General features: G+C 39.5%; 1 protein-coding gene across 1 annotated transcript; it reads left to right on the plus strand.

The window, feature by feature from the left end:
• NTS (neurotensin) lies at positions 1–23,271 on the plus strand. The gene is made up of 4 exons (XM_038756776.1): positions 1–163; positions 2,311–2,372; positions 12,066–12,290; positions 22,905–23,271. Exons 1-4 carry the CDS (start codon positions 94–96, stop codon positions 23,052–23,054), a joined length of 507 nt encoding a protein of 168 aa, XP_038612704.1. The 5' UTR covers positions 1–93; the 3' UTR covers positions 23,055–23,271.
• The last annotated feature ends 286 nt before the right edge of the window (positions 23,272–23,557 follow it).

The raw sequence follows: 23,557 nt of genomic DNA on the forward strand, positions 1-23,557 counted from the left end.
ACGAAGTCAGTGGAAGGCAACAGGAAGAGATAGAAACACTCGGCTCTTCTTTCAAAAATATATGGACTTTACTCTCTAGGAGGCAGAAAAAAGATGACCACAATGAAAATTCAACTGGCATGCATGATGCTTCTGGCTTTCACCTCTTGGAGTCTGTGCTCAGGTAAACTCAGCAGCTCTTTATAACTCCTTTAAGGGAGGAGAGATATTTTGTCCTTGCCAGCAATATTTCTATCTTTATTATTTACATTTGCAGAGAGAAATATCCAGGGTGGTTTTCTTGTTAACTCGTTCTAGTGAGATTTTTAATGCAGTGTGGTGATTTTTTTCTCCATCTATGTGGAATCTCAAATGGAGAGATTTCGTAATTGTAAATTTGCAAAGTCTGAAAGAGGCTGTGCAAATGAAATACAGCACATCCTCCTTTAGGATTAGAACTAAGAAAATAAGATTAGAGCATAGCTTCTGAAATAGAGAGCTCATGAAACAGGGACCCATCATTAGACTGTTTCATTTCAGAATCTTCCTTTTATACACTCAGCTGATTGCTTTCACTAGCTGCCATCCTTATTCCCAGCTAGAAATATTTTCAAATAAGTACCAATCATCATATAAGGAAAAAAAAAAAACATGTTTCTGCAAACATGAGGGAAAGAGTGAAACTTACGGTATTATGAAATGTTATTTAAAATTTAGAAGCATAGAAAGGTTGATTCATATATAAAATTGAAAATATCTCCAGTTTGTGAATTTTAATTTAAAGAAAAGTCATTCCTCTCAGAAGAGAGATTGTATGGCTAAAACATCAGACCAGTCTATTAGAAAAAGAAATGCAAATACCTCTCTCTATGTCTCCACATGGATTGCCCTCAGAATTCAATAGAGTAATAAGTTCTATTTTTGTTTTTAGATAAAGATAGAATTTTAAAAGTGTAAGCAATGTTGAAAGAAAAGCAAAGAAATATTTTCCTGAGTATACTACTCATCAATGTTTTTGACCATGTAAGGCAATTATTAAAATAAGGCTAATATCAATCAATCGTATTTATTGAGCGCTTACTATGTGCAGTGCTAATATTTAGGCACTGAATTCCTGGAATATTTAGAAAATTTAATAAATGAAACCTTTAAGTGTAAACCAGTAAGGTTTTTAAAGGGATAATTCAAAACATCTTGGATGTAATATTAAAACATGATATTCTTTCATATATACATACACAATGAGGGCTCCTTTAATCCATATTTTTAAAAGCCTGTTTATTAATTCAACACTTCACTACTGAGTCTTAAGCCATGCTATCAGCTGAAGTTTCATCTATTAACTTCAATCATTCAAGTCTCTTAGACACTTTAACGCTTTCCTTTCTTTAGAAAAATAAATAATTCCTTAAGGACTAGTAGTACAGGTTTTCTAGCAAAATCTCAGTCCTACTAGTAGTAAATTGTGTTAATAAAAGGTTTACAGCTAAGTTCTATTCTGTTCAATTAGATTGTAATTTGTGAGAAACAAGTTATTTCTATGTTTCTGTTATAGATCACATTTATTTATTCAAATGAGCAATATAGGTACATTTATGTTTTCTTTCTTTTATATAGTCATTAGTGAAAAGCAGGAGCCGATATCTTAATGTAGAAATTAATTTCAAATGTATTACTTGTTAGTTTGAATGGTCTTTATTATGTCACTTGAATGATCATACTCTAATTATAATTTCAATTTTAAATGTGCACATTTTTAACATTTTATTTTGTTCAATGTTGGATCACATTACTTCAGAGGGTGTTATAATATTTCATGTATTTTTTTACACTATTCTTTAAATGTGTTCAAATTCCCAGATAAATATCCACCTTATGGTTCTTTTTTTTTCCCTGAAACAACTCTTAGCATCTCATTCTACATGAAAAACTAATTTTAAAGAAGCTATTACAGTGTTGCTAATAGCATGCTGGGTAATGATTAAACACTGCCAGGATTGCAGAAAAGCTCCCTTACTTTTCAGAAATATTGGAAAACGGTCTGGAAATTCATAGATTAGTGAAATCATTTAGTGAAACAGTTACAAATCAAGCTGTAATCAATTTGTTGAATCACCACATATTGATCAGCAGTTTTATCGGACAATATGGCTATTATCAGAAAAGAAACCTATAATTTCTTTTCCCATACAGGTAACTTGGTATGTCTTACATCTTATAAGACCATTATATCAAAATATTCTTTTCACAATGAATCTAAAAGCTATATACTAAAATGTAATGGCTTTCTATGTGATGATATGCCAAACATATGTTTTTATTTTCACGTAGATTCCGAAGAGGAAATGAAAGCGTTAGAAGCAGATTTATTGACCAATATGTATACATCGAAGGTATTTTTCTCTCTTTTTCAGTCAACTGTTGTAGAGCATTTGAAGTCATCATATAATAATTATATTTGTTGTGGCACTTGCTGGGCATGTATTATGTGGCTAACACTGTACTGAGCCCTTGAGTAGATACAAGATAATCAGGTCCTACATGAGGCTCACAGTCTATGTAAGAGGGAGAATATGTGTTGAATCCCATTTTGCAGATGAGAGAACTGAGGCACAGATAAGTTAAATGACTCATTCAAGGTCATTTTTTTTTTTTACAGAAGAAGTAAAGTGCCTATCACTCATAATTGTGACTATTTTAATTAAATATAACTTTCTATTTTATGAGGTGTATGCATATTTAAGGAGAATACATTCCTAATCATCTTGTGTCTGATGAAAGCTATATGGACCTCAAATTAATTTAGAAGGAAAAGCTAACGGACCTGTAAGGGAAGGAGAATATATTGCTTTATGTGATTTTGATATGAAACTTGATATTAACTATGCAAGTTAACTAATATAATTAGTGACAATCATTCTGTAGCATTTTGGTTCTTTTCATGAAATCTGAGAATATCCTAGAATATTCCCTGTTTGGAGATGCCGGGTGGGGCCGTCTCTGCCAACTCTGTTGTATTGCGTTTTCTCAAGCACTTAGTACAGTGCTCTACATATAGCAAGCGTTCAAAAAATATCACTGATCGATTGATTAATATGGCCAATGGCTACAGCCTGTCCCTGTTCTGGAGAACCCTTCTGGCCTTCAGGTATGTGAAGCTCACATCCACTCTATCTGGTACAGGATAATATCACTGATTCACCTAAACAGTCCACAGTCTCCTGCTGTGGCACATCACTAAAATAATGATGTCAAAACTTCTTTGATATAACAAAGAGAAAGTCTATTTGACTTACATATATACAGATGTATGTTCTTTGTGTTTATGAAGCCAGGAACAGCTTTACTTCTGAGTTCCAAGTTGCCTCTTGTTTTAGAAAACACCTTCGGAAGAATATAATATATTTAATACTTGGGAAGTAGCATGCTCAGTGAAAAGAGCACAGGCCTGGGAGTTAGGACCTGAGTTCTAATTCTGAATCTACCACTTCCTGCTGTGTGACCTTGCGCACATGACAATTTCTACTTGCCTCAGTTTCTTCATTGGTAAAATGGGGAGTCAATGCCTGCTTTCACTCCTACTTAAACTGTGAGCCTTAAGTAGGACAGGGACTATGTCCAATCTGATTAACTGATCTCTACCCCAGTGCTTGCAGAGTATATGCTTAACAAAAAGCACAGGTAGTAGTAGGAGTAATAGTGATAGTAAATACTTCTGTTTGTTCCTTTCAGCAGTCATTCATATCCAGCTATTTTTTTAATGGTTTTTGTTACACACTTTCTAAGTGTACATAGAAAGTGCTTGACACTGTACTAAATACTGGGGAAGATACAAGTTAATCAGGCTGGACTTGGTCCCTGTTCCACTTAGGGTTCACAGTCTTAATCCCCATTTTACAGATGAAAGAAAGAGACTCAACTGAGACACAGAGAAGTGAAGTGACTTTCCCAAGGTCACACAGCAAATAAGTGATGGAGCGGAGATTAGAACCCAGGTCCTCCTGATTTCCAGGCCCACGTTTTATCCACTAGGCCTCATCTGTCCCTGATCATTGGAAGAAAAGCTAATTTAGCTGTCCTCAAAGCACCATGCCTTCTAGCCCTTTTCCCCCCACACCTCTCTGCCTCCATTTTTGTTTCTGTCTTTCTGCCTTTGTCCTTCTCTTTCCCTCCTTTCTTCTGCTCTCCTTCTGTAAGATTCACAGAGAAAAGTAGTCTCTTCCTCCAGCAGAACCCTGGAAAATCATCAACTGAGAATCAATTAAACTTCACTTAATTGCTTCTGGGCAGCCGTGAACTGCCCTAGTTATTTTCAGTCTTATTTTTTGAGTTAAAAGTTTCTGGGAGGAAAGTCCCTGAAAAGAAATTTTAACAACAGAGAAAAAACAGTGGTCAACTGCCTTGAGGCCAGGAGAGTGCACTTTGCACGATTTGCAACAGCTCCTGCTGGCTGCTCTAATCTTCTTCTAGCTATAATCCTGATGGGAGGGGAGAATTCCAAGGAAAAGAGAGGGAGGCAAGGGGAACTCTATGACTAAGATCACAGAGATAGTGCTCTCTTGAACCAAAATGAAAGGAGAGAATCCTCTCATGGTCCACTGACAGGTTATGATTTTAAGGATTCCTATTTTGCAAACTAGGGAACCACAACATATCTGTTCTAGCCAAATTGCAAGGTCTACCAATTCTATTCAGTCTGGAGGTAATATCTGCAAAACCCAAGTCCTGGGGTGACCATTGCTAGCAATCGGGAACACCAGATATTTTTGATGCGTGTGATGTCACACAGGGTGGGGAAGGGAAAACACAATGTGATGATGTCATAGGTGCCATTTAGTGGATCTGTGCTGAGTTTGCCCTAACATACTTCTCCTGGGGGTCCTTGATATCCCCTACTTGCAACAGAGCTCTTACATTCCCCTCCAGGTCCTAGAAACACAGAAACTTCATCCAAGCCATGGAGCACAATGGTGGGGAGACTGGATGCTAAAATGCATCAACATCAACAAACAAGAAATTTGATGAAACAGTTAATCGAGGACAAAAAGAGGAAGTTTTTTAAGTGGAATTTTTCATCAATATTACAATTTTAACTAGGCCTTTTTGCAAGGCATCCATGAAAATTTCACCTGGCGTAATCACATGACTCTTTCAATACACTGTCTCTCTAGGACTAGGAGTTTTGAAATCCAGCTTTCTAAGGACACTTTTTCCAAAACAGACTAATGTGAAAAAACTGGCCTTGCATAGCAATTTCCAGATGGTAGGGAGAACTGTAAGATATTATGGAAAAACAGCATGGCCTAGTGGAAAGAACATGGGCTGAAGAGTCAAAAGGACTTGGTTTCCAATCCCAGCTCTGCCACCTTTCTGCTGTGTGACCTTGGGCAAGTCATGTAACTTCTCTGGGCCTCAATTACTTCATCTGTAAAATAGGGATTAATACTGTAAACCGCGTTTGGGACACGGACTGTGTCCAACCTGATTATCTTGTATTTACCCCAGCACAAGATTAGTACAATGCCTGGCACATAGTAAGCACTTAACAAATGCTATAAAAAAAGGAACCTGGGTTCTAAACTTTCTCCAACATATGCCTGCTATGTGTCTTTGGACAAGTCACTTAATTATCTGGGCCTCGGTTACTTCATCTGTGAAATGGGAATTAAATACCTGTCTTCCCATCTACTTAGTCTACAAACCCCATAGAGAACAGGTACTGTGCTTGACCTAATTGTCTCGTATCTACCCCTGAGCTTAGAAAAGTGTTACTGACGTAGTATGCACTTAACAAATACTACAATTATTGCCATAGTTCTATGTCAAAATTTTTCAAATAGTTTTCTAGGTTATTGGGTTAAATCCATATCAACATTTGCTTAAGCAAAGTTATTGAGAGGCATTTGGATTCTAGTGTGAATCAGATGATGGGAGGCTTTTATAAGACAGGAACAGCAATTTCTTTGATTTACCTCCTTAAAATAAACTATTTCAATTTGCAAGAAAAGTGCAAACCAATTTAGAATTGAACAGCACCAATGAAGTTTTTTAAATTTATTCATTAAATCAATCGCATTTATTGAGTGCTAACTGTGTGTAGAGCACTCTACTAAGTGCTTGGGAAAGTTCAATACAGCAATAAAGAGTGACAATCCCTGCCAACAATGAGCTCACAGTCTAGTGGGCTGTGAAAGATACTTATTTAGTAGGCAAATATGTTTCAAGGAATACGTACAGCTACACCAATATTTATAATTTGATTTTACTTCTCAGTAATGTCAAGAGAAGTTTTTTTTCATGAACAAACATATTTTAGTCACCATTGTTTTTACAATTTTAGCTGATTTACAATTGGGGGATATCATTATCAATGGCATTTAATGAAGGCCCACTTGGAACCCTGTAGCAAAAGACACAGTCCCATTCTTGAAGGGCAAACAGACATGAAGTGGAAGCTACTCAGTATAATCAATCAATCAATCAATAGTAGTGATTGAGTGCTTACTGTATGCAGAACACTGTACTAAACTCTTGGAAGAAGAGAATACAATCAAGAAAAGCTAGACACAATCCCCGCCCACAAGGAGCAGAAGGGAAACAGGGACTGAACTTATTTTAGAAAAACTATCCAGGCAATGGAGTGACGTATGGACTGGAGTGGGGAGAGAGAGTAGGCAATGGGGTCAGTGAGGAGGCCGATGCAGTAGTTAAGATGGGATTAATAAGTACTTGGATCAGTGTGTTATATAATAGACCAAAGAATGAGAGAGAAGATTAATTCAATGGACCAAGTAAACAGATATATTCCTAAGTGCTACAGAGATCAATGAAATGCCATAAGCAGAAAGGTAAAATTTTATTTAGGAATGACTCCTGGGAGAGGGAATTTTTAGGAAGTGGAAGAGTTTGGATGAAGTTGACAGGTGCTCTAGAAAAGAGCAAAGAATTGATCAAGAAGGTTCCTGAAAAATACATATTTCATATAACAAAGGTTTTGAAATGCTGTGTCAACCACAGGCTGATGAAATGTACCCTGCTTTGGATTTTTCCTAGTGGGTACATCAAACAAAATGAGTAATAAGAAGGAAGTTGGAGTCAAACTATCATGATTATGGACTCAATCTGACCTAGGCAGGGTGGTGGTGAGCGAAGAGTCGATGGGGCCAATGACCCCAGGCTTCCCACTAGATTAAGCCCTGTATTGGCCAAGGAGACAGGGAACAGGAGATTTGCTCCAGGCTTCAAGCATTACTAGTTGTCCCACATTGTCCCCCATCCCAGCAGACCCCTGAGGTGGTTCCCAATCTTTGCATGTAGGGGAGGCAGGCTTTCCACATGGAAATCCTGATCTGATTAGGATGGATTGGTAGGATGTAGGGAGAGATCCCCTCCAATTCCAGGTTACCACGGATTGGCAACAATTCCAAACCTGAAGGGTATCTTGAACTAATTGCTACGCTACCCTTGGACTAGAGATGATCCAACTCCCCCATCTCCCTAAGCAACTATCCCTGTAACAGGGATATTAGCAAGAAAGAATGATGCCCAGGGCCAGTTTATCAACCACTCCAACTTTGAAAAGAGAATCAAATTAAATAAGTGACGGGAGTGGAAGAATTTATGACTATGATAGGGAAAGCAGATTTGCATTATGCTCATCCCCCCTCAAATGGTGATTTGTATGAAATCCAGATGGATTGTAATATATTAGAAAATCTGGTTTTGAGATTTAATAGAGAAAATGCATTTTTGTCTACTGAACGGGAGACTTATCATGGCCACAATGAATCTAATTGTTGCACTCTAATTCATGCTCCTCAAAATATTTCTTTCTACATATGCCCACCATTCCATACGTACTCAAAGTTCCAAATATTCAGGGCCATGGCCACTTCCTAGAAATGTTATTCCAGATTTACATATTTAAATTCCAAATATTCAGGTCAAAATTTAACTCAGAAAGCTATGATCATGAACAATTAATCAGGTTCATGTGATGATCTTTGAGAACTCATCTGCATGATTTATTTTCAATATCCAGAGATGGTACATTCGTTACTTCTTTAAATCAAGATGCTATGGATCCGACTCACACAATCATATTCATGTTTCAACTTCTTATCTACAAGAAATTAAATTGAATTTCATCACAAGTGGCTGGTGAATGTGTATCTCTGGATTAGGACTGATTTACAGAAATAGATTGATTCATTTGATGTGTTTTTTTATGCACAGTTCTTCACAGTGACTGATGTTTAATTTTAAAGGCTTTTTTTCTTTCAAACATTCTGAGTAACTTCAGTAATTGACATTCTTGACCTACTTTTCAGGTCATGACTATACAGAAACTATGACATTTGAGAAAAAAGGCTTCAGGTTTCATTTTTGGCATTAAAGGCAAATTTTTAGAGCCAGGGCTGACCTACTATTAAATGAGTTCTGCTCCTACAGTGCATCAATATTTTTGTCCTATGGTTGAAACAATCAGAGAACATTGCCTCTTTCTGAGATTATAATGACAGTGATGAAAGGGTAATTGAAAGGATCCAGGAAAGATTAACACCAAAGTCAATTAATCAGTCATGTTTATTGAGTATTTAGTGCATGGCACTATACTAAACGCTTGGGAGGTAAAACACAACAATATAACAGACATTCCCTGTCCACAACAGGGATGAAGTTCTAGAGGATGAACTTCAGTATTTACACTCAGGTCTTTCAAAACAAGAATTTTCATTATTCATTTTGCTTAGAGAATGTTCTTCACATATATATTCATAAAGTACGATGCAGTGTCAGAAGAAACATCTGTGCATATCAGCATCAATACACATTGCCTTCAAACCAGCAACCAAGATGGATGCCATTATTATTGAAGTTCCATTTTCAATTATCTATTAATGGATTTTCCATCTAAGTTTGGAAACCTATGGTCTAGGCATTATTTGTTATTTAAAGCTTATTTGGGGTGCTTGCTATAACATGACACAATTCTTACTGCACATCCACACTCCATTAGTCTGCAGACCACACTTGGGGCAGGGGCCCACGTAGGTTGTGCAGCTGGGATCATGGTGTACTTGATCAGGGGATGTGTCTGTTTATTGTTGTATTGTTGTATTGTACTCTTCCAAGTGTTTAGTACAGTGCTCTGCATACAGAAAGTGCTCAATGAATATGGCTGAATGAACGCCAAGCACTGCTCTAAGCAGTGGAGAGGACACAGGTTAAACAGGTTGGACACATTCCCTGTCCCTTATGGGGCTCACACTCTTAATTCCCATTTTAGAGAGGCCCAGAGAAGTTAAGTGACTTATCTGCCCAAGGTCACATAGCAAAAACGTGGTAGAGGTGGTGTTAGAACCCAGGTCCCTCTGATTCCCAATCCCGTGCCTCAATCACTGAGCCATGCTACTTATAACCTACAATTACGCTCCCCCACTTCAAAGCCTTATTGAAGGCACATCTCCTTCAAGAGGCCTTTCCTAAGTCCTCCCTTCTTCTTTCCCCACTTCCTTCTGCGTCTCCGTGGCATGCTTCTTTCATTCATCCTCACTTCCAGCCCCACAGCACTTATGTACATATCTGTATTTTATTAATATTAATGCCTGCCTTCCCCTCTAGACTGTAAGCTCATTGTGAGCAGGGAATGTGTCCATTTATTGTTATATTGTATTTTTCCAAGTGCTTAGTACAGTGTTCTGCAAACAGTGAGCACTCAATAAATACAACTGACTGACTTCCATCATGTGCAGCTTACCTATCTAATGGGATTCAAAGGCCAAGTTGGTAGAGAGTGAAGAGGAGAAAAGAGTTATAGGGCACAGGGCAGACTGCCTTTCCCAAAAACTGTTTTGTATCTACCCCAGTGTTTAGTACAGTGCTTGGCACATACTAAGTGCTTAACAAATACAATAAAAAAATTGAATCAAGTGTATACCCACTTTTAAATGAGGAAAAAAAAAGTGGAAGGTGCTTTCTCATCCTTAATAGCTCTTGCGATTGCATTGGTGCAATATAGTGTTACAACCCTGCACCCTTGAGGGCCTTGCAAGGGAGAATTGAGCTCATCACTCATGAGCAGTGTAATCTTTACTAATAGTGACAGATGGTATCCTCCCATTTGCTTTGAAGCAGTAAAATATTTCCGTTTGGCAACATTCCATCAGAAAATACACTAAACGTTCTTAATTTATGTTTGGGTAAAATTATATTTATATTTTAGAATGATAGAATTATCACATGATTTTAGGCAGATGACTGTAACAGTCCAAAATATTTTTAAATTATGCCAAATTAGACCAAAATTAAAGTCTATTTTTTGTTTCTTTTGGTGCAGCTGTTAGTAATTAATTTAGACATTCCTCAAAAAGATTAAATTCCTTGTGAATAACTCCCATCTTTCAAATATGAGGACAGCCTACTAATATCATATGAATAAAACACCAGATGAGCCTTTTCTTCTTGTTTCAGGTGGAAGGGAAGAAATTAAATCTACTTTGTTAGGGTGGTACACGTTTTTTATTTACCTCCAATTGTATATGGAATCAGCGTGGCTTAGTGAAAAGAGCATGGGTTTGGGAGTTAGAGGTCATGGGTTCTAATTCCGGTTCTACCATTTATCAGCTGTGTGACTTTGGGCAAGTTACTTAACTTCTCTGTGCCTCAGTTACCTCATGTGTAAATTGAGGATTAAGACTGTGAGCCCCACGTGGGACAACCTGTTTACCATGTACTTACCCCAGCACTTAGAACTGTGCTTGGCACATAGTAAACGCTTAACAAATACCATAATTATTATTACTGTCATCTGAAATAATCACCAAGATTCAAAAAACACAAACTTACTAAAAATTCCTCCTAATAAAGGGCATGTTGTTAGAAAACAGAATTTCTTTGGACAGTAGAAGTGAAAATAGATCTATCGAATAGTTATTCCGCATTCTTTGTTGAAGGAGACACTAACAACAGGATTGTTTTAAATCAATCAAACAATATTATTTATTGAGCACCTATTTTCTGCACAGCTCTGTACTATGCATTCAGGAAAGTCCAATAGAGTGAGTAGAGATAGCCCTGGACTACCAAAAAGTAAATCAGAGGAGTCAGATGATTTCCTCAGTGCATGGGTTATTTGGTTAAACAAAATCAATAAGGACGTAAGGTTGTTCTACCCCAATCAATCAATAAATGAGTGTTCACGATGTGCAGAGCACCATACTAAGCACTTGGGAGAGTACAATACAACAGAATTAGCAGGCACATTCCCTGCCCATAATGAGCTGGTTTTATAGATTCTACCATTATATGTTAAATAATTACCTTAAATTTGAATGATAAAATTCCCACCTCTGTACAATGCAGTATAGCTGATGGGATCTTTCCTTCTCAAGGGTAGAATTTGGCAGCCCTAAATGACCTGCGTGGAAATGTTTCTTTAATTTCCCAAACTAGTCATGGCCACGAAGTCCTTCCCTTCATCAGTTTCAGCTTGATCCTTTTGTAGTTGAGCTTGAATGTTCTAATGGAAGGAACAAGTATTCCAAATTTTGAATTTCTTTATAGTTTTCCCCATATTTGAATTTCTTATGTTATTTCCATTCAGTCATTTTCTTTTCTAGTTATACCACTTCATCATCTGCTAAAAGAAACAGACAGCTAAAGCTGCCAAATTTAATCTTTTTGGCACGAAACCTTAATGGGGGAATACTAAAATTGCTTAATTTCTTTTCATTTAATGGTCACAACTGATTTGTGGGCATACTATTATGCACTTATTCTCACTTCTAGGATGATTACAAATTTAAGATCGCTGTTCTTTCTTAATCATTTTTTTTTAATTTTTGATTCTTAATACCTCCCAGGGTTTCATTTGCTTCCCTAGTTAAATAACAGCGGAGAGGCTTGCTTGTATATGGCAATTTGGCATTTGAGTAACTAAGTGGCATCAATGCTTAAAAAAAATTGAATCAGATATGATTAATAGACATTGATCAACCAATTTTAGTGTTTAGACATATGTCTATTGCCAAAATATATCTTCCAAAACAAATCTTCAGTTTTGTGCATTCTTTTATATCTTTCAGATTAGCAAAGCAAGGCTTCCTTACTGGAAAATGACCCTGCTAAATGTTTGCAGTCTTATCAATAACTTAAACAGCCAAGCCGAAGAAACAGGAGAGACCGGTGAAGAAGAACTTATTACAAGAAGGCAATTTCCCACTGCTTTAGATGGATTTAGCTTGGAAGCAATGTTAACCGTATATCAGCTGCAAAAAATCTGCCACAGCAGAGCCTTTCAGCACTGGGAGGTAAAGCAAAAAATATAATTTATTGTTATGTTGTTCTTAGCCGTATTGTGTTTTTTTTCCTGATAATTAGATTTATGGGAAAAATTACAAATATTGCAAATGACTGAACCACCATGCTGAGAAATGTGTTGAGATCGGGAAATCTGTGACATTCTAAGTCAGTTTTTCAAATATTTGGAGTTTACCAGAAGGGTTTTCCTCAAAAATTTTAAAACAGCATGTATAGAAGATAAATTTAATCCATATGCTTTTAAACTCACTCATAGAAATGTTTAAGAAGAGTGTTGTTGTTTTTTGATGTTCAAGAGATCCTATGCACTTAGGACTCGTATTTTTTTCCTTAGAACCATAAAGTAATGTTTGGTAAACTAGAAATGAACAAATTAAAAACAGAAAGACCAATTAGATTTGGAAAAATCAGACACATAAAAACGTCAATCACATCTAAACTCTGCAAAATGTATTTCAAGTGATTGTGGATCTCAACTACCAATAAAAACTAAATTTGGCTTATTAGTTAGTTTATCAATCTGATATCGCTCTCGGGGAGTAGAGAATTTGAGTGTCAAACCAAATCAAACCAGCTGACTTCTTTAACGCACCGTAAGAATTTAGCCAGGATTTATTGATGATCATACGTGACTCAGAATCCCAGTGACACTCAATAGTCTAAACCGTTCCCTGGAGCCTAGGAAGTATGAACCAACGTTGAATGAATAATTATTTCAATTTAATAAATGTATTTAAAACATTTTCCTATAACACATCATAACATATGAAGATATGCTTTTAAATATGCCATTTTATATGTAATTTTCGTCTTAATTATTTTGCAAATGTCTGATAATTCGTGTCATTTTAATGATCATATCAGTTCATATATTTCATTTTGTGTTTTAATTTCTAGGAACCAAATTGTTCAGAATCGAAATAAGACATATTTACAGAGTTACTTAATGTTTTCGATACAAATAGAAATAATAATCATTCTTCTTATAGTAGACTCCTTGTTGAATATAAAGAATTGAATATCTTTTAATAATCAGTTGAGTAAGTTTTAAATGTTTTAAGTATGGTCAGTATTTAGACCACTTTGTAGCTTTCAAACTTTTAATAGCTTTATTTTTTCATTGCCTGGCTGGCCATGTTATTTTCTGTTGAAAACCAGGGCATGCCCAATTTCTGCTTCTTTCATTCATTCACTGAATTGTATTTATTGATCACTTACTGTGTGCAGAACATTGTACTAAGTGCTCGGAAAGTACAATTCAGCAACAAATGGGGAACCAGCGTGGCTCAGTGGAAAGAGCCCGGGCTTTGAAGTCAGAGGTCACGGGTTCAAATCCCTCCTCTGCCACTTGTCAGCTGTGTGACTTTGGGCAAGTCACTTCACTGCTCTGGGCCTCAGTTACCTCATCTGTAAAATGGGGATGAAGACTGGGAGCCCCCTTGGGACCACTTGGTCACCTTGTAACCTCCCCAGCGCTTAGAACAGTGCCTTGCACATAGTAAGCGCTTAATAAATGCCATTATTATTATTATTATTATTATTAAATGGAGACAATCCCTACCCAACAATAGGCTTCCCTATTCACCCTTTATTGAGGATTCCAGAGTTTTGATAATCAATCAATCATATTTATTGAGCACTTACTGTGTGCAGAGCACTGTACTAAGTGCTTGGTAAGTACAAGTTGCAACATATAGAGACAGTCCCTACCCAACAGTGGGCTCACAGTCTAGATAAATGCAGGAAGTCTTCTGTATTTGTAGGACATTCATACTATATATTCCAGAATGGTGTGGAATAATAATGCTAATAATGATGGCATTTGTTAAGCGCTTATTATGTGCAGAGCACTGTTCTGTATATTTAAGCGCTTAGTACAGTGCTCTGCACACAGTAAGCGCTCAATAAATACGATTGATTGATTGATACAAGGTGATCAAGTTGCCCCACATGGGGCTCACAATCTTAATCCCCATTTTACAGATGAGGTAATTGAGTCTCAGAGAAGTTAAGTGACTCGCCCAAGGTCACACAGCAGTCATGTGGTGGAGTCGGAATTCGAACCCATGACCTCTGACTCCAAAGCCCGTGCTCTTTCCACTGAGCCACGCTGCTTCTCTAGCAAGAGCCGGGCACGCTACAACCTATGTGAGAAAACTAAAGCCTTAAAGTGAGCAAGAGCGGCTGTTACGAAGTTTCAATTCCGCAGCATCTGTACAGAAAGTCTTGGGAAATGTTATGGTTTGGCCCTCAAAATTCGGAACTATGCTGATTAATGGAATCTAGGGTCAGTTTATTCACTGGGCATTTGTATTTTCATGAGAATTGTAAAAAAAAAAGCTCTAAATTCGTATCATTCCAAGAAGATTGATCTTGCATTCATTCATTCATTCATTCCATCATATTTATGGAGCCCTTACTGTGTGCAGAGCACTGTACTAAGCGCTTGGGAAGTACAACTTGGCAACATATAGAGACGGTCCCTACCCAACAACGGGCTCACAAAATAGAAGGGGGAGACAGACAACAAAACAAAACATTTAGACAGGTGTCAACATCGTCAGAACAAATAGAATTATAGCTAGCTAGAGAATAGTCAATATGTACAAGTAAAATAAAGAGTAATAAATCTGTATAAATATATGCAAGTGCTGTGGGGAGGGGAAGTAGGTAGGGCGGGGGGGGAGAAGAAGAAAAAGGGGGCTCAGTCTGGGAAGGCCTCCTGGAGGAGGTTGAGTGCTTACTGTGTGCAGAGCACTGTACTAAGCGCTTGGGAAGTACAAATTGTCAACATATAGAGACAGTCCCCACCCAACAACGGGCTAACAAGCCAACACCCTGACACTGCTAAATAATAATAATAATGATGGCCTTTATTAAGCGCTTACTATGTGCAAAGCACTGTTCTAAGTGCTGGGGAGGTTACAAGGTGAAGTGCCCATCTAATGTTTCCCTTCCTCCGCCCACCTTTGAAGAAGATTGATTTTCTTCTTTCAGTTTTGCGGCGGGAGAGATGTGGCAGGGCGAGCTTTCCCAGCGCTCAGTCCAGTGCTCCACACCTGGGAAGTGCTCAGTAGATAGGACTGATTGATGGGGGGGCTGGGGGGTGGATAATAATAATAATGATGGCATTTGTTAAGCGCTTACTATGTTCAAAGTACTGTTCAAAGCGCTGGGATACAAGGTGATCAGGCTGTTCCACGTGGGGCTCCCAGTCTTCATCCCCATTTTACAGATGAGGCCATGAGGCCCTTTCATCTGAAGCAGCGTGGCTCAGTGGAAAGAGCCCGGGCTTTGGAGTCAGAGGTCATGGGTTCAAATCCCGGCTCTGCCATCTGTCAGCTGTGTGACTCTGGGCAAGTCACTTCACTTCCCTGTGCCTCAGTTCCCTCATCTGTAAAACGGGGATGAAGACTGTGAGCCCCCCCGGGGGACAACCTGATCACCTTGTAACTCCTCCACACTTAGACCAGTGGTTTGCATATAGTAAGCGCTTAATAAAAGCCATCGTTAGTATTCATTCATTCATTCAATCGTATTTATTGAGCGTTTACTGTGTGCAGAGCAGTGGACTAAGCGCTTGCACTGTACTAAGGCCCAGAGCAGCTAACTGACTTGCCTGAGGACACACAGCTAATAAGAGGCAGTGCCAGGATTAGAACCCACGACCTCTGACTCCCCAGCCCTGGCTCTTGCCACTAAGCCAGCGCTTACTGTGTGCAGAACACTGTACTAAGCGCTTGCACTGTACTAAGGCTCAGAGCAGCTAAGTGACTGGCCCAAGGACACACAGCCGATAAGGGGCAGAGCTGGGATTAGAACCCACAACCTCTGACTCCCCAGCTTGGGCTCTTGCCACTGAGCCCCACTGCTTCTCTATTTGTTGAGTGCTTACCGTGTGCAGAGCACTGTACTAAGCGCTTGCACTATACCAAGGCCCAGAGCAGCTAAGTGACTGGCCCAAGGACACACAGCTGATAAGGGGCAGAGGCGGAATTAGAACCCACAGCTTCTGACTCCCCAGCTCGGGCTCTCGCCACTAAAAGCCAGGGCTTACTAAGAGCAGAGCACTGTAGTAAGCGCTTGTACTGTACTAAAGCCCAGAGCAGTTAAGTGACTGTTCCAAGGACACACAGCCGATAAGGGGCAGAGGCAGGATTAGAACACACGACCTCTGACTTCTCAGCCCCGGCTCTCACCACGGAGCAACACTGCTTCTCTATTTATTCATCATCATCATCATCAATCGTATTTATTGAGCGCTTACTATGTGCAGAGCACTGTACTAAGCACTTGGGAAGTACAAATTGGCAACATATAGAGACAGTTATTGAGTGCTCATTGTGTGCACAGCACTGTACTAAGCACTTGCACTGTACTAAGGTCCAGAGCAGCTAAGTGACTGGCCCAAGGACACACAGCCAATAAGGGGCAGAGGCGGGATTAGAACCCACGACCTCTGACTCTCCATTCTGGGCTCTTTCCATTGAGCCATGCTACTTCTCTATTTATTGAGCGATCACTGTGTGCAGAGCACTGTACTAAGCGCTTGCACTGTACTACTAAGGCCCAGAGCAGCTAAGTGACTGGCCCAAGGACACACAGCTGATAAGGGGCAGAGGCGGGATTAGAACCCACAACTTCTGACTCCCCATCCCAGGCTGTTGCCACTAAGGCAGCGCTTACTATGAGCAGAGCACTGCGCTAAGCACTTGTACTATACTGAAGGCCACAGCAGCTAAGTGACTTGCCCAAGAACACACAGCTGATAAGGGGTAGAGGCGGGATTAGAAACCACGAACTCTGACTCCTCAGCCCAGGCTCTTTCCACTGAGCTACTCTGCTTCTCTATTTATTGAGCGCTCACTGTGTGCTGAGCACTGTACTAAGCGCTTGCACTCTACTAAGGCCCAGAGCAGCTAAGTGACTGGCCCAATGACACACAGCCGCTTAGGGGCAGACCTGGGATTAGAACCCACGACCTCTGACTCCTCAGCCCAGGCTGTCGCCACTAAGCCAGCACTTACTATGAGCAGAGCACTGTACTAAACGCTTAAGCTGTACTAAAGGCCAGAGCAGCTAAGTGACTGGCCCAAGGAGACACAGCTAATAAGGGGCAGAGGCGGGATTAGAACCCACGACCTCTGACTCCCCAGCCTGGGCTCTTTCCACTGAGCCACTCTGCTTCTCTATTTATTGAGCGCTCACTGTGTGCTGAGCACTGTACTAAGCGCTTGCACTGTACTAAAGCCCAGAGCAGCTAAGTGACTGGCCCAAGGACACACAGCCGCTAAGGAGCAGAGCTGGGATTAGAACCCACGACCTCTGACTCCTCAACCTGGGCTCTTGCCACTAAGTCAGCGCTTACTGTGTGCAGAGCACTGTACTAAGCGCTTGCACTGTACTAAGCCTCAGAGCAGCTAAGTGACTGGCTGACATACAGCTGCTAAGGGGCAGGGGTGAGATTAGAACCCACAACCTCTGACTCCTCATCCCGGGCTCTCGCCACTGGGCCCCGCTGCTTCTCTATTTATTGAGCCATCACTGTGTGCAGAGTACTATACTGAGCGCTTGCACTGTACTAAGGCCCAGAGCAGCTAAGTGACTGGCCCAAGGAGACACAGCCGCTAAGCAGCAGAGCCGGGATTAGAACCCGTGACCTCTGACTCCTCAGCCCGGGCTCTCGTCACTGAGCCACGCTGCTTCCCTATTTATTGAGCGATCACTGTGTGCAGAGCACTGTACTGAGCGCTTGCACTGTACTAAGGCCCAGAGCAGCTAAGTGACTGGCCCAAGGACACACAGCTAATAAGGGGCAGAGCCAGGATTAGAACCCAAGACCTCTGACTCCCCAGCTCAGGCTCTTTCCACTGAGCCATGCTGCTTCTCTATTTATTGAGTGCTTACTGTGTGCAGAGCACTGTACTAAACACTTGCACTGTACTAAGGCCCAGAGCAGCTAAGTGACTGGCCCAAGGAGACACAGCTGATAAGGGGCAGAGCTGGGATTAGAACCCATGACCTCTGACTCTCCAGCCCGAGCTCTTTCCACTGACCCACTCTACTTTGCTATTTACTGAGCACTCACTGTGTGCACAGCACTGTGCTATGCGCTTGCACTGTACTAAGGCCCAGAGCAGCTAAGTGACTTGCCCAAGGACACACAGCTAATAGGGGGCAGAGGCAGGATTAGAACCCACGATCTCTGACTCTGCAGCTCAGGCTCTTTCCACTGAGCCATGCTGCTTCTCTATTTATTGAGTGCCTACTGTGTGCAGAGCACTGTACTAAGTGCTTGCACTGTACTAAGGCCCAGAGCAGCTAAGTGACTGGCCCAAGGATACACATCTGATAAGGGCAGAGCCAGGATTAGAACCCATGACCTCTGACTCTTCAGCCCAGGCTCTCGCCACTAAGCCAGCGCTTACTATGAGCAGAGCACTGTACTAAGCGCTTATACTGTACTGAAGGCCAGAGCAGCTAAGTGACTTGCCCAAGGACACAGAGCTGATAAGGGGCAGAGCCAGGATTAGAACCCACGACCTCTGACTCCGCAGCTCGGGCTCTTTCCACTGACCCACTCTGCTTTGCTATTTATTGAGCGCTCACTGTATGCACAGCACTGTACTAAGCGCTTTCACTGTACTAGGGCCCAGAGCAGCTAAGTGACTTGCCCAAGGAGACACAGCTGATAAGGGGCAGAGCCGGGATTAGAACCCACAACCTCTGACTCTCCAGCCCGGGCTCTTTCCACTGAGCCACGGTACTTCTCCATTTATTGAGCACCCATCCTTCCCCGAGACCTCCCTCCCATCCCAGGCCCACTCACCGGGCTACGCGCTGGGGTCCTGGGTGCGAAAGCTGCAACAAAGGACTTCTGCTCCTCCTGGCTCCCCGCCGCTTACGGGCCAACTTCATGTCCGTTTGCTGCTATGTAGTACTATTGTATTGAAATATTGAAAAACTAATATCAATTAGTACTATTGTACTAATATAAGTACTAGAGGGTGATATTTCAAATAAAGGAGTCCATTTCCTTGAAAGTTCTATCAGGGAAAAATTAATTTTTAAATCAACATTTTTTGGAAATGTTTTGTGTTCTTGTTGACTGACTAGCTCATATTGCTTAGTACAGTGCAAGCGCTTAGTACAGTGCTCTGCACACAGAAAGCGCTCAATAAATACGATTGAATGAATGAATGAATGAATTGCTCTGGATGTGCTGTTGTTAATTAGCATTTCCTATTAACTACTGTCCAGAGTAATAATAATAATAATAAAAATAATAATAATAATAATAATGGCATTTGTTAAGCACTTACTATGTGCAGAGCACTGTTCTAAGCGCTGGGGGGATACAAGGTGATCAGGTTGTCCCACGTGGGGCTCACAGTCTTAATCCCCATTTTACAGATGAGGGAACTGAGGCTCAGAGAAGTTAAGTGACTTGCCCAAGGTCACACAGCAGACATGTGGCAGAGCCGGGATTCGAACCCATGACCTCTGACTCCAAAGCGCGTGCTCTTCTCCACTGAGACACGCTGCTCCTCAATACTTGGGAGTACTTAGGACGGGCAAAATAAGGCTTCTGATTTTTACATTAACACATAATACAATGAAACTTCCAAGGAGAAAAGTTGAATTGCCCGATGTTCATTTCACTTGTAAGAAAAGCCATCAAACTATTTTAACCTAAGTGAACTGGTTCTAGAAACTTTTTAAAAAAAATCCAAACTTCTAGTGAATTTCACTAGAAATAAAATTCATATGCTTGATATTGCAAAATATTGAGATATGGGAAAAAAAACCCTGCATGCTTTTTTTCTGAGAAATGCCAAAAAGATGAAGAAGAACGTAAAAGAAACAGGAGCAAACAAATGCTCAAAAGATGAAAGCTCTTGACATTTAACTGTTATTGAAATTTTAAAATAAAATGATGATGACATTCAAATTATGGCACTAGTAATTATAGACCTTACACCCAGAAACTAAAGATTAGGGAACCAGATTTTCTGAAAGTAACTCCTTTTTCTATTTTCAAATGAAAAGCTGCAGGTTGAAACAAATTCCTTAGTGATAGGATTTAATGAAAGATCATTTCTCAACATGGATGATAATTTACATTAAGTTCATTGCTCCATGCATAATGACAATAGGTAACCAAAAGTTACTGCAAACTTTCAATAGCCTTATTATATGAAATTTTAAATGATAATAGTTTCTTAACTATATTCTTGAATCAAACATGTAATACTCACTGATATTTGAAGATCCATTATGACCAGAGGACGATTTTAGACCTACCTTATGGAAGGTACTATAGAAGCAGAAAATTCAGCTGTTTCCCTTATTGATGTTGCAATTGAATATCATCAGAACACTTTTTAAAGGACATTTTTTTCCACTCAAACATATAGCGCTAAGAAGTGAAGTGACTTGCCCAAGGTCACACACTAGACAGGTGGTGGAGCCGGGTTTCGAACCCATGACCTTGACTCTGAGGCCCGTGCTGTATTTACTACACCATGCTGCTTCTCATCATATTTCTCTGTCCCATCATCACTGATATTTATTCACTTTTTAAATGAATTATGACTGCATATCAATTTGCTAATTCCCCCAAATTAAAAATATAATCAATGAAAAACTTAAACTTTCTGTGCAATTATAAAGCAATGAACTCTCATCCCATAAGACTACCAAGAACATTAAATTCTGTAGAAAGGAAATCGCCATTAAATGGGTATGTCTCATGCCCCGGAAAGAGCTGACTTCAAAAAATGTCTTTTACATTAGGGAAAGTCGATAGCACATTTTAAATAATATTAATCCCATCATATTTCATCCTGCAATACTGTTGTCATGAACCACAACTCCTGCGGAACTTCATCTGAACCTTAATTCTTTTATATTTTATTTGATCTTTGTGCTTTATCTTAAAAGGCTAATCATTTAATTTCTTTCATTTTCTTATACATTGCAATCTGAGCACATTTTATTTAACATCGAAGGCCATTACAGAACTAATGCCTGAGAGCTGACACCTACTTCAAAGGCCCTTTAGATATGTGTGAACTGGCAACATTTCTGCCAATATATGTCTCATCTAAGTAGCCACTGTGAGATAGAGTTTTAAAATCCCACTGTTTTTACTTACATGAAAAGATGTTGAAGCCAGTCCAGGGATTCTGGAGTTTGGAAAATATTTTGGACCTTATTAGCTTCAGTAGTTTGGGCTCCTCAGTTTCAGCAGAAAGCATTTCACTTAGAAATCTAAATGCAATATATTAGGAAAAAGTTGGATATTAATAGTCTAATCTGATTTTGTATATTTTATAACTAGATGGGTATTGTAGTAAATATATATTTCCAGCCAATTCATAAGATGTCCAATCCACATAAGGGAACCATTCCTGGATAACAGAAGGATCTGAATGAATCCATCCAATAGAGTAATTGCTGAAGATTCAGGGGTTTGAATTATATTTATTCTGCAGGGATATTCCACCATCCTGAATTCACAGAAAAGGTGTTAAATTTCATGAGTTTTTCCACAGAATTACAGAGCACTCTTTGAGCTCACTGGTATGTAATCCTGGCTAATTGGGCCAGGAAACAGTGAATCAAATGAATGTTCCACAGACAGGATTGGACCAACCAGAAAATATTCAGGCTCTGGATCACTTGGCCAATGTGCCAAAACATATTTCATGATGACCCACATTACACATGTTTCAGAAAACTTGGAATCGGTTAATTGAGACAATAATCTAAAGCAGTACTACATTCATGAGAGACCAGAGTAGTACCATGTTTATCTCCCAACTCTATTGCACCGCACTCTCTGTATTATTACACTATTGCCTCTTCTTCTAGGGCCATGCCACCAATTTTTATTAACTTCACCCTGGGAATATCCTCCCAATGATACACATCCCATAACTATCTCTGGTTTGCTGGATAATGTCTGCAGCCACTTTAAGTTTAAGCTTGTTTCTGCTAGTCCTCTCCCAAGTGCATAGTATAGTGTTATGCACATAATAAGTGCTTACTAAATACCATTGTTTGATGGATTCTAAATGGGATAAAAGCAATGAATTGTAATCAGCCGTTACCTTCTAGAAATTAGTTCGTTCCCAGACTCCTTCCAAGAAAAGTGGAGTCTATTTTGTATATTTATTGTATGCTTACTGTGTGCAGTGCACCGTGCTAAGTACTTAGTGGAGGACAGTACAACAGAGTTGGACAGCCTGGACTTTGCCCTACAGCATGTTTCAAACTGGAATACTTCAAAATGATGACGACCTAGAGCCAGAACCTCCCCATCAATCAATCAATAAGTGGTATTTATTGAACACTTCATGTGTGCAGAGCAGTGAACTAAGAACCTGAGAGAGTGCAGTGCAATAGAGTTGGGAGATAAACATGGTACTACTCTGGTCTCTCATGAATATAGTACTGCTTTAGATGATTATTTCAATTAACCTATTCAAAGTTTTCTGAAACATGTGTAATGTGGGTCATCATTAAATATGCTTTGGCACATTGAAAATTTCAGTTGAAGGAAACAAAAATCCCACTAACACTCCATCTGTTTCTTTCAGTTACTGCAGGAGGATGTACTGGATCCTAGAAATTCAAACCACGAGAAAGAGGACATTGTGAAGAGAAAATCTCCTTACATTCTGAAACGACAACTACATTCAAATAAAGCCAGAAGACCTTACATACTTAAAAGAAGCTCTTATTACTGACTGAGCAAGCAAAAGGCATATTTTAGTTTATTAGTAATTGTGCTTAATGGTTCTTTTGATTAAATATAAAATCTGGTTTATGTGAGAAATATATAGCAGGTCATGAACAGGACTACCTAATTTTGTCTTTTACTGCAAATGTGGTTTTTTTGAATGTCATTTTCCAAATCAAAGATATTGGTCTAAAAATTATAATAAATCTAATTTCCAAGCATGATGTCTTGTGTGCCAAACTGGGGTTTACAAAATGATAGCATTAGTTTGTGCTTTATGATTTTTGCCAAACACTTTGGATTATCTAAATCAAACATATTTTACATCAATTAATCAATGACATTTACTGAGAGATTACTGTGTGCAGAGCACTATACTAAATGGTTGGGAGAGTATTCATTCATTCAATCATATTTACTGAGAGCTTACTGTGTGCAGGGCAATGTACTAAGTGCTTGGAAAATACATTTCAGCAGCAGAGACAATCCCTACCCAAAAACTGGCTAGAA

The sequence above is a fragment of the Tachyglossus aculeatus genome, chromosome 14 (genome assembly GCF_015852505.1).
Source record: "Tachyglossus aculeatus isolate mTacAcu1 chromosome 14, mTacAcu1.pri, whole genome shotgun sequence".
In the NCBI taxonomy this organism is placed as follows: Eukaryota; Metazoa; Chordata; class Mammalia; order Monotremata; family Tachyglossidae; genus Tachyglossus; species Tachyglossus aculeatus.

What these genes read in the sequence shown, in the direction of transcription:
- NTS (XM_038756776.1), top strand. Translation starts at nt 94, where the DNA reads ATGACCACAATGAAAATTCAACTGGCATGCATGATGCTTCTGGCTTTC. An exon ending in CTCTTGGAGTCTGTGCTCAG is followed by an intron (nt 164 to 2,310) that starts GTAAACTCAGCA and finishes ATTTTCACGTAG; the next exon opens with ATTCCGAAGAGGAAATGAAA. An exon ending in CCAATATGTATACATCGAAG is followed by an intron (nt 2,373 to 12,065) that starts GTATTTTTCTCT and finishes TATATCTTTCAG; the next exon opens with ATTAGCAAAGCAAGGCTTCC.